The 14,150-nt window shown below is 39.3% G+C and overlaps 1 protein-coding gene across 3 annotated transcripts; it reads left to right on the plus strand.

The window, feature by feature from the left end:
- The first annotated feature begins 29 nt into the window (after window positions 1-29).
- LOC106635953 (non-lysosomal glucosylceramidase) lies at window positions 30-13,433 on the plus strand. Of its 3 annotated transcripts, none has more exons than XM_089589545.1 (15): window positions 30-189; window positions 2,773-2,928; window positions 4,443-4,531; window positions 6,152-6,332; window positions 6,502-6,782; window positions 7,385-7,633; window positions 8,159-8,288; window positions 8,462-8,713; window positions 8,893-9,137; window positions 9,659-9,813; window positions 10,548-10,651; window positions 11,071-11,213; window positions 11,342-11,448; window positions 11,702-11,893; window positions 12,684-13,433. In XM_089589545.1, the coding sequence occupies exons 1-15, from the start codon at window positions 155-157 to the stop codon at window positions 12,939-12,941; spliced, it is 2,577 nt and encodes an 858-aa protein (XP_089445671.1). In that variant the 5' UTR covers window positions 30-154; the 3' UTR covers window positions 12,942-13,433. The 3 variants fall into 3 exon arrangements, with proteins under 3 accessions (XP_089445671.1, XP_089445672.1, XP_089445673.1); XM_089589546.1 differs by lacking the exon at window positions 30-189 and adding an exon at window positions 204-385; XM_089589547.1 differs by lacking the exon at window positions 30-189 and adding an exon at window positions 933-1,008.
- Window positions 13,434-14,150: the final 717 nt, after the last annotated feature.

Raw genomic sequence — 14,150 nt, forward strand, 5'->3', positions numbered from 1 at the left:
GACAACATGGGTATTATATACTTAATTGGAATTGCCAATTGGTATACTTATTTATTTAAAAAGTGAAATTTTTTAAAGCAGTTACCTACAAATAAAAAATGAGATCAGAGTGAGAAGGATAAAGGATGTATGAACGTATACTCTTGGACAATCGATGCACACACACGGGAGGAGTAAATTGAAGATTGAGTATATAGTGATGTGACAGTACAGTGTCGTGATAATAAAACATCACTGATTGCTTTATACAATCATGTTGTGAAGTATCAGATTTCGATAATTTTTATTGATTATCGGTTTACGTATCGCATAATTACACGTAAACGTGATATTATTTCCAATTTGTTGGATTTTTTGGTTAAGTGGCCGTTGTTGCATGATACTGGTAAATATATTTCAATTAGTTACATTAATGTTGTATGATCGTCGTGCAACTCCATTTTTCTTCGTGTCATTCCCAATACCTACACGTCATTATTTTCGTGGACACTGATGAGTAGTAGTACCTACAAACTATATAAATCAGGCCATGTAAATGTAGGTAGGTATATACCTACATAAGACAAGTATCCAGAGATTCTATTGTTTGAAAAAGAAAAACAGAGTTGCCTGTATGTATAAGTATGCGTACATTTTTCGTCATTGCAGTGATGCAGTCTCATAGTTTGGGTACAAGGTTTATATACATATATATGTATTTTTTTAAAATTTATAATCTTGATCGCAATACTTAATGTGGATTCTTCCACACAATTTTTTATACCGTATGAGTAAGTTGTAATTGTAACACGTATAAGTACACACACGCACATGAATACAATGATTTTACGTATGAATCACTTTTGTATGACGTGTGTTTCCGCTGATAATAATTACAACATTTACAACAGCTCAAGAAATTCAAGTAAAAGAACATTAATTTGTTGATTAAGTAAATTTCTTCGACACAAGATGTCCAGGGCCCTGTGAGAAAGAAATTAATACGCAAAATCAAAGATTCGTACAATGGTATTTGATGATGAAGTTTTTTGTATACTTATACATATATCATGTACGTCAGCCTATGTTTTGGCCTTGCTTTAAAAAATTAATTTCCCCATCCCACTTCTCGCCGTATATACGTACTGCTTTAAAATAATTCCATTCTCCCGATACACCCATCGTACAACATCAGTCTATTATACGTTATACAATACCAAGCGTATGGATTTAGTTAAAATCAATGTCAAGCTTTACTAAAACTGAAAATATAATTGCATGATTTAGTAAAGAAGTAATTTCTGTAAAGATTTAATTTTCTTGCCTATTTTTTAAAATTATTTTTCAAAATCTCAACGATAGTTTTTTTATACCATTCTCGTTTAATCTGAGAAAAAATACGTGATATTTTCCATGAACTCATAAAAGCGCCAATTACTTTTTTTTTCAGATGCTTCACAAGTTAAAAATAGTATATTACGCCACTAGGGCGGAAAGTGCTTCTTCCCGCCCGCAGGCGCACTTTCCGCCCGCCGAGTACTTTCGGCCCAAGGGCGGAAAGATGATGACGCAGGGCGGGAATCATCTTTCCGCCCTTGGGCCGAAAGTACTCGAAGGGCGGAAAGTGCGCTCAAGGGCGGGAAGGCCTCCGCCCGAGTCGCGTATCCTATTTTTCTCCTTAAGGGCGCAAAGTGAGAACGTATTTTGTCTGGTTAATGATCACTTCAATAGAAATTTAACTACAGGATTAAAAATGAAAAATATTTATTCAATGTCTATCTAATGTACACAAAGCTTATTTTGCATCAATTATTTAAAATTGAGTATGATTTTATTTTTATAAAATAATAAGTCTAAAAAAGTAGTCGGTAAGGTAGGGAATTTTTTAAAATAAGTAAGAGTTAATTGTTAATAAACGAAAGTTCGCATCAAAGGTTGTGCGGGGTCCAGGGGGCGGAGCCCCCGGTGGGGGGTAGAGGGGGCAAAGCCCCCCCCCTCGTCCAAAAAATCAATTGATCGTTCGATTAAAAAAAATTTACAACCATTTCCCGAAAAAAAAAAAATAAATTAAATTAATCTAATCTCCCGAAAAAAAAAAAAACTTGGTGGAATGAGAGTATGAGTATCAAAAAATGGCAATCAGAGATATAATACTCCCTTATTGTAATATTATATTTTTTCTTAAGAAATTATACACAAAATATACTTATAATAGAATTTCATAAAATAATCAAGTCTTGTTTTGAAGATGTATAAAGAAAGATATTTGATAGATGTCGCATATAACATATTGATAATGAACAGCACCAACTACAAAATTTACTAATTTTTCTTATTTGCGGGCGGGAATGTACTTTCCGCCCTAGGGCAGGAATGTACTTTCCGCCCTAGGGCGGGAGGTTCCACTTTCCGCCCGTGAAATAGGCACTGAAAGTACTTTCGGCCCTCACTTTCCGCCCGAAAGGAGGAAAATTATATTGTTTTAACTATCCATCACGGACATAACATAAAGTTTCAAAATAGTCGCACACAAGTTCTTATTTCGATGGATTGTGTCTCTCTTTATGATGCTGGATTTTTTTTTCGAGACATAAAAATTTATTTCTCATGCATTTGTTGTGTCGCTCAGAGTAATACCTCCGTTGGACCCCTTGGTTGCGCTTATTTAACAATTTTTTTTTTTTTTTTCATTACCACGCACGAGACTTTGACATCGAAGACACTGTAAAGTAACGATCGCGCACAAGCCGATCCATCGAAAAAATAACGCGTTAAATAATGTTTGTCCATCAGTTGTCACGAGTTGCGTCTTTCAAAAGAGCAAATGGCATCCGACATACCGGTGTACGGCTTCAAGGTGAAGCTCGACCATGAATACCCGGAGAAGTGGTCCCAGAAGATACGACCAAAGTTGAAGCAGACCATACAGATGATGCCTTTGGCGTGGAGGTAAGTGGGTTAAAGCATTAACATATTGTATATTGTGTATGTACATGGTAATGATACACTGTCGTACAAATTAATGAGCTGGTAACGATGTAACTATTTATTTTTCAAAATGTACGTTGAAAATTGACGGTTGAGTGATTAAATTTACGTGAAGGGTACAGAGTTGAATTTACTTTGTTTTACACGTTTAACACTGTGGATTTTTTTTTTTTTTTTTTTTTTTATCCAAGTGAAAAGTTTCAACGTTTAGTCGTTGTTTCCATGTTAAATCGTGCCAACAAAGGTTGATAGAATATCGAACAAGATTTTCGAAATAAATATTGGATTTACTCATCTTTTGTTGACATTGATTTCATTTAAATGCAGTTAGTAAGTAGATCTCTTGTTTTCTTAAGGACCGTACAATGTATGAAGATTGTTATGAAATTTTCTTTTTTTTTTTTTTTTTTTTTTTTTGCTGAATTAAGGCGTATGTACTAGTCGAAAATTTTCAAAAAATTATGTCAAAAAAAAGTAATAAAAATACGGGGTAACGCTTAATGTTAGTAAATTTTAATAAGTGAATATTGTAACCCTGGTATCTCAAACAGCGATATTAACACGAATATTTGTGTTCGTATCTTTTAAAAAGAAACAGTGACTCGGAATTCATAATTCATTTCAACAAAGCTCACACATATAGGCAGGTCTTCGTAAAAAATTTCAGACACATAAAACATACTTCGTTAAAAATGATTTAAAAAATTCCTTTCCACTATTTGAGGCTTTTATTGATCTGCGCAGTTTATTGAGAGAAAGAACGAATTTTCAGCAATTTTTACTTTAAAACTTTACTACAATTTTATTTAAAAAATTTTTTCATTTTAAATCTTTTAGTTATGATTTTAATAAACAATTTACTCAACAGTAGGTATAACAGTGTATTTGACTTTTAACTCACATTACAGTAGTTCGTGAAGTTCGTCGTCTACGAAATTAAGTAGAAACAGGCGAGTAAAGTAAGACGAGTTATCGATGAACGAAGAAATTAAAGTGACCTCATTTATTGATCTGCATTTGAAATCTGCAGTAATTATTAACGGCAAGAACTTGATAAAACAAAAAAGTGTGTACAACACTACATTCCATTGTCATCTACACTTAAAATTTTTATCGAAAAACAACATTTTCAGCTATAATCTAGAATTAAGTTGAAAATTGATTACAAAGTTCGGTTTATTTACGAAACGTCTCTCTCAAGAAAATTTTTCAATTTATAAAATATTTAGCATTTCATTGTAAAAGTGTATGACAACTGACAACATGATGTAAGTTGAAATTACGAAAAATCAATCATTGAACAATATTTCGATAAGCAGGCTTTTAACGAATAAAATAATGTTTTTTTTTTTTTTTTTTTTTTTTTTTTTTCATTACTGTTTTTGTAATACTTCATTTCTCTATACAGGTAAAATAATTAAGTGCCAAAACAAGCCTCACGTGGTACGTAATAGTTGTTTTAATATTTCACGCAGGTACTTTTTTTACTACACCGGCGTTCGTCGTAACGGCCGCCCATGTGTGATGGATTACCTGAACATGCAACAGGGCCTGCAAATTTACGGTAAATTTTTACTTTTGCTCGTTAAATGCTTGTTATTGTTGGTTCATTCTTTCCCTTTTTGACATTAAATTATATCGCGCTCAGTAACAAATGAAAACTCACCCGCAACGTGCATTATACGCGTGTTAGACCTCTGATGTTTATCCTCGGCCGAAATTAAAGCTGGGCCTGCACGCCTGTAGCGAAAAAAAAAGCATCAAATGCATTAATTATTAAATTTTAAAGGTAGGTGGCGCGTAGAGCCGGGCACCGGTTAACATAAACTCTCGATCGTATTAATAATGTGCCGACCCGGCGGCGCCGAAAAATACAAGAAAATTCCAACCGATAGCCGTATCGGAGCGTAACGGCAGGGGCTTTGGAAAATTTACGCGACGCTCGCTGGTCCGTGCAGAGCAAACTTTGCGAGCGGTCGATCGTTATGCTGTACCCACCCCCTCCTCCGTCTTCTTTTTTTTATCGTTTAATATGTGCTGTTTTTTTTTTTTTTTTTTTTCCTCATGCAGGTGTATGGGTCTTTCCAGAAAAACCTCATGATTCCACGTCCCAGACATCCAAACCAACATATTTAACAGTAACTTGGTTGGAATATTTTTTGAAACTTTTTACTGAATCAATTTATTATTTTTAAGCTTATTGATATCCAAAACTTATCGGTATGAGAAACCTTTTTTTGTACTTTCGAAGTACCAAGAAACATTTCTTAATCACTACGCGGCGTTTCAGTCGTGGAAACAAATTGGATCCTTTGGTATTTTAAACGAGTTTCTCGTAACTCGATATTGAAATGTAGATGTAATATTGCAACAGAACTGTAATTTCATTATTATCTTGTTTATTAGTGATCTTAAAAAAAAAGTGCATTTCGAGTCTCATAGATTTTTAAAAATGGTGATAAAATCGGACACAAAAGTGTTCGGTTACCTTATTTTTTTGTTGAACCCAGAAACAATTTCACATCCAGAATTCCGTAAATTTTTTTCACACATCGAAGTTTCGCATTTCTCGTAAAATGACCCATAGTACACGCTGATGTTTTTTTTTTTTTTTATTTTTTTATTCTTTCAAACGAGCTCTCGAAACCTCCACTTTCGCCGCTTCGTTATTCGATCGTTGGCAGGAAATCCGAAGCTGTAAACTCCGCCGGTGAGAGGGTCAGAGTGGCGGCACAGGAAAAGAGGGCGAGAGAAAAAAAATTTTCCCTCGATTTCCACGGAATCCCGCTTCGAACAAAAGCCCGGAAATTGGAAAAATTTTGTCTATCGACTGGCGGGGCCGACTGTTCGGATGTTTAACACAGAACTAAAAATGAAAACCTCGAAAATATTTGAGATCCAACTTTTCAAGTTCCCAATTAAATGCACAGTAATCTCGCAATGCATAAAATAATTTTACACAGCCAACAGATTTGTTATCCATTACAAAGCATCCGATTAAACCGCATGTCGTGGTACAGAAAAAAAAAAAAAAAAAAAAAAAAAAAAAAGGGAGAAAGGCCATACGTACAAGTGAACCATAGGCATATAATAAAATAAACATGTCATATTTACGACACGTAAGCAGTTGAAAAAAAAAAAAAAAAAAAAAAAAAACAGTCAAGTGACCGATGTGTTTGTCAAGGTGTACCGATAGGTGGATTAGGCGGTGGAACGATAGGCCGCGGCTTCAGGGGTGAGTTTTGCCGGTACGCGCTTCTGCCGGGACTGTACAGCTACCACGTGATACCCGGCAATCAATTCATCGTGACTGTGAGGGACGCCAACGGGAACACGATATACAATCAGGTTCTGTCGACTAAAACGTGAGTCATGCACAAAGTATGATAAATTATGGGAAACCCAAGAGGATCACCCGTCAAATCAGTTATACAATTATCACGTTGTTCCCCCAATTGGGGTTCAGAGGACTGCTATAGGGGTGACCCCAAAACGTAAAAATATACATTTATTGACGTATACGATGTACCGTAGAAAGCCGAAAACCCTGAAGTCGTGGAAATGGGGCTTCGACGGCAAGAGCGCCTCGTACACGGGCCTGTACCCCCGCTCCTGGACGGTCTACGAGATCGAGGAGGTGAATTTGGTGCTCACCTGTCGTCAGATCTCGCCAGTGCTGCCCCACGATTACAGGGACAGTTCGCTGCCTTGCGCCGTCTTTGCCTGGGACGTGCTCAATAAGTCGGATCGTGACCTCAGGGTGGCCATTACCTTTACCTTTCAAAGCGGCTGCGGAAGCAAGGAGGACCTCAATGGTAGGCGCCGTTTGGCTTTCATTCCCCAAAGTTATGCATATACCTACATAAATAATGAAATCGGTAACAGCACCCTCTTGCAAGAGAGCTTCGTTCAAATCGAATTTCTCGCATACGCCGATTTTTTTTCATCCCTGGGGTGCAGTGTTTCGCGGGCAATTTTAACAAATATTTCGAGTGATCGACAAGAGAGTGGAGAAAAAAAAAAAAATAATAATAAAAGGGAAAGAAAGAGAGGTGATGAAAACTATAAAAATATAGTCCCGTCGCGGTAATTGGTACGGAAAACGGAAACGGATAGAAGCGCTAGTTATACACGCATAGTGTATCCATTAGAGTGACGGGCGCTGAAAAACGTTTTGCTTCCACGAAAAAAATTCCAACGAGCTTTTGTACACGTGTTGGAATTTTGTTTTTTTTTTGCTATACCCATTAACGATAGAAAAAAAGAAAGAAAAAAATTAATAACAATAAAATAAAAACAGCTGTATGATGCAACGAACGAGTAATGCTAAGGAAAAGATATTGAGTTACTTGTGAACGCAATGCGGGAAAAGCATCATTGATTGTGAGCCAAACGGTATTTGTGTTTACGCGCACAGGTGACAAATCGACGGAGCTTTTCGAGGTGGACGAAGTTGTCGGGGCGATGATACACCAGGAGTTCCGTGGCATGGATTGCACGTACTCGGTAAGTTCGAGGTCGGGACGATCGGCGGATGGTGTCCGCGTGACGCGACTCCTTGACTTTGATCCCCGGGCCAATGGCACTGAGGTCTGGCAGAAGCTGCAGGACAACGGACGACTCGACGACGGGAACACCGAACGCAGGAACTCTAGCAGCAAGACCAGTGAGATTTGTCTTTTTTCTTTTTTTCAATCGATACTATACATCATATACTTTTTTTTTTTTTTTTGACAAACACTCCGGCTTGGTACGTTTTTCGTGCTTTGTTTTGCGAGCCACGCAGCCCTCGCGGTAAAGTTTGATTTTCATGCTTACACACGGTATTTCATACCACGAGTGCTCCAAGACTCACGAACGCGCTCTTTCTCCCAAAGTTTCACAAGGATTCCTCGTGTGTGCCCTCCTTTTTTTTCTTTTTTTTTTTCTTTATTCTCATCCATTGGCTCACTGCAACTATGATGTTGAATTTTTATCCCCATCTGTGCCATCCAATGTAGTTACACTCCCACTACGTAAATGGCAAAGCTATATAGCTACATTTTCCCCTTACAATAAACAATTTCTTCGTATACATGTATACGTTCGCGAAAACGGAGAAAAAACTCTCCACCATATTTTTGCAATCGATTTGTTGTTTCTCTCCGGCGCATATAGTATACGCATATATATGTATTATATGTATATCCAGAGAAACCAATAGCGACGGCAGTCTGCGCCGACAGCCTGGTAAAAGCCGGCTCCAGCGTGGTGCTCGAGTTCTGTTTGACCTGGGACATGCCGAGGATACATTTCTACTACAAACGGAAGAGCTACTACAGGTGATGACCATTAACAACTCAGGGGGGGGGGGAGAAATATGATTACCCGCGATGGTTCAACCGTTTCACTTCCGACGCTCAGCGATATTAGACTCGTACACCCACCTATACCTACTTGCTGTCCCATTAACCGACATCTCTTTCCCCCCACCCCTGCATGTATATGTATATAGGTATTACAGCAAGTACTTTGTCGGGAAGGGCAACTCGTCGTTGGCCCCCGAAATCTCTCGTTACGCGTTGTCTCATTACGGGCGCTGGGAGGAGGAGATCTCGCGCTGGCAGCGGCCCGTGCTCGAGGACCCCGAGCTCCCGGACTGGTACAAGAGCGCCTTGTTTAACGAGCTCTATTTCGTCTCGGACGGTGGCAGCGTCTGGCTGAGGCCCGACGATCAGCTGGACAAATTGCACCCGGACGACCCCAGGTGAGCTCTATTTTTTTTTTTTCTTTTTTTTTTTTTCCTTTCGTTTGGCCGCGGTGGGGTCGTTACTTTTTAGAGCTGTCGAATACAATGTAGGCAAGGGCAATATTGTCTAATTGCTAAAAAAAAAATAGGTGTGGCCGTGTATATGTATGTAAAATTTTATTTGGCCTCTGCCGCAGGACAAAGTACGGGCGCTTCGCGTACCTCGAGGGCCACGAGTATCGCATGTACAACACGTACGACGTGCACTTTTACGCGGCCTTTGCCCTCGCAACGCTTTGGCCCAACTTGGAGGCTTGCATACAGTACGAGTTCCGCGACAGCGTGCACGCCGAGGACAAGCAGCGGCTCCTTGGGCTCTACGATGGCAACAGAATCACCCGCAAAGTCAAAGGCAGCGTGCCACACGACATTGGAGATCCCGGTAAAACGAGGCGATTCAAACTCGCGTCTTCTTTATTTTCATACGTATATATATATATCACTCGTCGTATTTTAATTATTACTATTATTCCGTGATAAATTTTTAAACGATTTTGCACAATTTATAAAATGATGGTCGCGTTGTGTGTCGCAGTGATTTGAAATAAAAGAAAAATGAGATGCTCCTTCGATTTTCGATACGAGGTTGATGTTCGGCGACATTCTCTCGAATTATGGCTTTATCCATATTTTACAGTTGTACCCAGAAATGAGAGTCTTTTTATTTTTATAAAATTCTCCTCACTTGTGCATGAGAGTGAAATGCGATATCGAGGACTTGCACGAACAACGGGTTTTCCTCCGTGAGAACGATTTTTCAGAACTTTTTTCGTCCAACGACACGAAGGAACGTTGATGGGGATAAAATTACCGTGGATACAAACTGATTATCGACCACATCACCCACATATATACTTTTAATCCCTTATTTCAATCGTCCTATTTTGTACCAACTCCCAACAGGCGAAGAGCCGTTCAGTTTGATAAACGCTTATCCGATCCACGACGTGTCGCAGTGGCGGGATCTCAATCCAAAGTTTATTTTGAGCTGCTACAGAGTGTACTTTTTCAACAAAAATCTCGACCAACTGAGGGACTTTTGGCCGACCGTCAAGGAGGTGAGAGCTACTGTATACCTATACCAGTATTCAAATTTTACTCGATGTCCAACAAATATCAAGATACATGGGTTTTTTTTTTTTTTTTTTTTTTTTTTTGCCCACTCAAAGTGACTTGCAGCTGGGGTATAATAATGGTTATTTCACCGGATGAAATCGAAAAATATCGTCGAGCAATACAATATTACGCATCAAAACGTTAAACAAAAGTTCATGCGTATATTATTATGCGTAAGCTTATATGAAATTGCAAATATCGTATAAGCATGAATATAAGCGGAGAAGCAGATTCACGTTTCGCTCATATTTCGGGTTGTGTTGATTTGTCCGTTAACTCGTGCGTACTCGGGAGGTAAATACGCCGGTTTTAATTCATTTTATGATTGAAATTTTTAACGTTAAATCTTTAAACAATGAGAACATAAATAATTTTCTGTCGCAAGGGTTTTCATATATTTGTACATTTTTTTCTCACGTAGACACGTTTCCTACACGCATAAATTAAATCCGACTTATCTGTATCAACACGTCCACATCAGAACACATACTAGTGCATTATCTATACCAATGAATTCATAGAGCTACAAGTCACATTGTTCACATTCACTATGCAGCCTCGATTAATTTAACATCGTATATCGTGTGAAAAAACTTTACGCGTGTATACGTATAATATATATGTGTGTACGCGAAGGATCGAGATGATAAATCGGAAAAAACGTTTGGACCGACAGGTCCTGGAGCACTGCATGGCCTTTGACGAGGACAACGACGGCCTTATAGAAAACGGTGGCTTTCCCGACCAAACGTACGACTGTTGGGTGATGCGCGGCTCGAGGTATGAATATATCGTATATTACCACCTCTCGCGTCTCTCGCGGCGCGTGCTCTATCTTTGTACCTATCGTATGGTTACCCTCCCCCTCATCCCCTTCCTTGAGGGGTCACCCCGATAAATGTCTAGGTATTATGAATCACTTTGGTGCTTGTTTTTCTACCCAACTACACGTTCAATTTTCACCCAAAGGCTTATCACGTTTACTCACACATCTGATGGAAGTACATGAATACATTTTTTTTTCATCCCTAGTTCTTCTTCTTTCATTGCAAACGTGTTTATGGGTACTAGACGAGAGAGATGCGCGCCTTCGCGTTGATAAATATAATATACGATTCGAAAAAAAAAAGAAAAAAAAAAGAGTTTGAATGCAAAACCGTGACGGTACGCGCATCCATGAGTTGGTTTGTGCTTCACAGCGCTTACTGCGGTGGCCTGTGGATCGCCGCGCTCCACTGCGCCGTGGTGATGGCAGAGTTGCTGTCCGAGCGGGAGGACGCCTCGAGGTATCGGGACATCCTCGAACGGGGCAAGGCCGCCTTCCAGGAGAAGCTCTGGAACGGTGAGTTGGCCCCGTCATTTGCACACAATAGGACCCGTGCCTCTATCGTGATATTACATTGTGTGCCTATACATTATATACTTATGCGCGCTCTTCCATGTGTTTTTTTTTTTCCCGTGCATACATAGGCAAATATTACAACTTTGATTGCGGCAAGGACGACAGCAGAAAGAGCATCATGAGCGACCAACTCTGCGGACACTGGCTCTTGAGAGCCTGCGGCTTCACTTACGAGGTGAATTCTCGGCTCTTTTTCTTTGTGACGTATACATACACCTATTCTTAATATATTGTGTCAAATTATATTATATGCAGTCGTATACATTCGCCGACAAAGACAAAGACTCTCCTTCCTTCCTTGCCTCCGTATAGAAAACGTGCGTGTCCGGTTTTTTTTTTTTTTTTTTTTTTTCCAAATGGCACGATGGCATGCCGGTGGAGTCGGAGAGAAAAAAAAAAAAATAACGTTGAGGACGACGTGTCCGCAGGTTTTTCCCGAAGATAGGGTGAAATCGTCGCTAGAGACGATCTTTCGGAACAACGTGATGAAGTACAAGGACGGCCAGCAGGGCGCAGTGAACGGGTTCTCGGCTTCGGGCACGATAGATTACACATGCGTACAGAGCGAGGAAATGTGGACCGGCGTGGCTTACGGGCTCGCAGCTCTACTCATACACGAGGTGAAACCAAACTGCTTTTATTCCTTATGCAGTAATTACAAATTTAAAAAATTAAAAAAAAAAAAAAAAAAGAAAAACAAAAACCCGTAAAATGTATGCAGTTGATATATATATTATATGTACTCCGGTCGATAGTGGGAGGGATGCTGATATTACTGGGGGGTGCCCGGCGCCCAGTGACACATACATTGTTCCCAACTGCGGGGTCTGCGGGTCGGAGATCTCGCGACATTTATTTCGAAAGTTTACGGCCCAGTGAACGGATCCTTGCGAAAAATGTTATTATGAACGGCGGCTACAGGGACCCTCGCTCCCTACACCGCCTCGTTGAATTATGTGGCGCGTCCGGCCTCCAGTTCATTTTTCGGGGACGGCTATTATTAAGTACCGCGTACTTCGATCCAAACGACCCGAGTGAAAAGTTAATGATAAAAAAAAAAAAAAAAAAAACGACCTAAGAACCATTGTATCGTTCCAATTGCAACGCGATGCGGTAAACAAATTGAGATAACGACAACCGCGCACGAGCTGAATATTTGCAAGGGACGTACGAAAATAATGCATGGCACGATCCTACATTGTATTATACGTATATAATATAGCAGTCCTTTTCTATACGTAGTGGCCGTATTCTCTGGTCGGTGGCGTCGAGTTCCCGGTCAAAGGAGCAATCCTGCATCGAATAGTAGCGCTTGATTGACAAAAGCAGTGTTATGTATATAACACACGTACACCTATATGTATATACATGTATAACAGTTGTACCGGTGTGTGTGTGCGTATGTTTCAGGGAATGGTCAAGGAAGCCTTTCGCACGGCCGAGGGCGTGTACCGGACGGTTTACGAGAAAATCGGTATGGGCTTCGAGACCCCGGAGGCGCTGTACGAGCACAAGGTTTATCGAGCCATTGGCTACATGAGGCCCCTGTCGATCTGGGCCATGCATCACGCCTGGACCATGAGGAAGAAGGAAGCCAACGAGTCGCCCGGTCGGCGGTCGTCCTTACCCCCGGGTGGCGATTTGTCGGACATCAAACTGGCTGTTTAGCAATAATATCGTTTTTGAATATTATTCCCTTGCACCTGTCCCCATCGGGCGTGTGTACTGTTTTTTTTTTTTTTTTTTTTTTCATCTCCGATCGCCGTGGCCTTACACTAATAACATACCTACTTTACGCTAATGCAAATAGTTTATGTAGGGGGTTTTATGGGTGTGCTTTCAATTGATGATTTTTACGTTCGTTTCACGGGCTACACATATTATTCGAGGAATCATCATTTAGGTGTTTATCGCGTGCTGGTCACGTATTTTTTGTACTAGTGGTTGGGTTATCCTTATTACTATACTCGACAGATCCTATATTATGTAATCCTGTTTTGTGTGTTAGGCTCATGAGTCACGAATTGCGAGCCGAGATATTTAACTGAAAAAAAAAAATATATATATTGTTTGCTGTTGATAAGTGTGAAATCAAATGTTTTATTTATTTTTTTTTTATTTTGAGATTTTCCAACGAAAGTATTTTTCATTAAAAAAAAAAAAAAACATTATTTACTTATTTATTTTTTATTTCGTAGAATTTTTCTATACTGCACAAACCGACGCACACTTGAAAAAGCTTCGATCGACACTTGTACTGTCAAGGGAGTTTCACATTAAAATCAATCGACAATGGATATATGTGGTATTTGTTTTGCTTATGAATAAAAAAAAAAGTATACATATATATATATTATTATACGACTAATCCAACAAAATATGTTACGGCCCATCGATACAACTGTGCTTGGTAGTTTCCTTTTTCACGTTTATCATGCCAACATGTTAATTAATGTACAGGTGGTAAAAACAAAAACTTGTTGGATCATGTGACGTTTATTGACGTCCGAGTCAAGAGTCGGGCATTTTTTGCTCCTTTTCTAGAGTATAAAATACAATGATGTGTTGCCATACGCTCCGAACGAATTCGGTCCGAGGGCTGGCAAAAAACGCGTTAATTATCATACATGTCCACTTAAACTGTGATTTGATGTTCCAAATACAGACAGCCCTTCAAGCAGTATTTTATTATAATTATGATAGTAGTGTGCTGCATACGTTATTAATTATTTTACTCTTACAAAAGAACGATGTGCTACACATTTAAACCCAAACTTTATATGCTCTTTCTCCGCATGTTTGTACACTTATTTTTTATCACGTGAATAAACCAACAACAAAATGACAAGACAAACTTTCGGATTATTTCTACATCCT

Source organism: Copidosoma floridanum, unplaced genomic scaffold (assembly GCF_036245765.1).
Source record: "Copidosoma floridanum isolate Cflo_tuat_1 unplaced genomic scaffold, Cflo_Japanese_pri ptg000009l, whole genome shotgun sequence".
Taxonomy (NCBI): Eukaryota; Metazoa; Arthropoda; class Insecta; order Hymenoptera; family Encyrtidae; genus Copidosoma; species Copidosoma floridanum.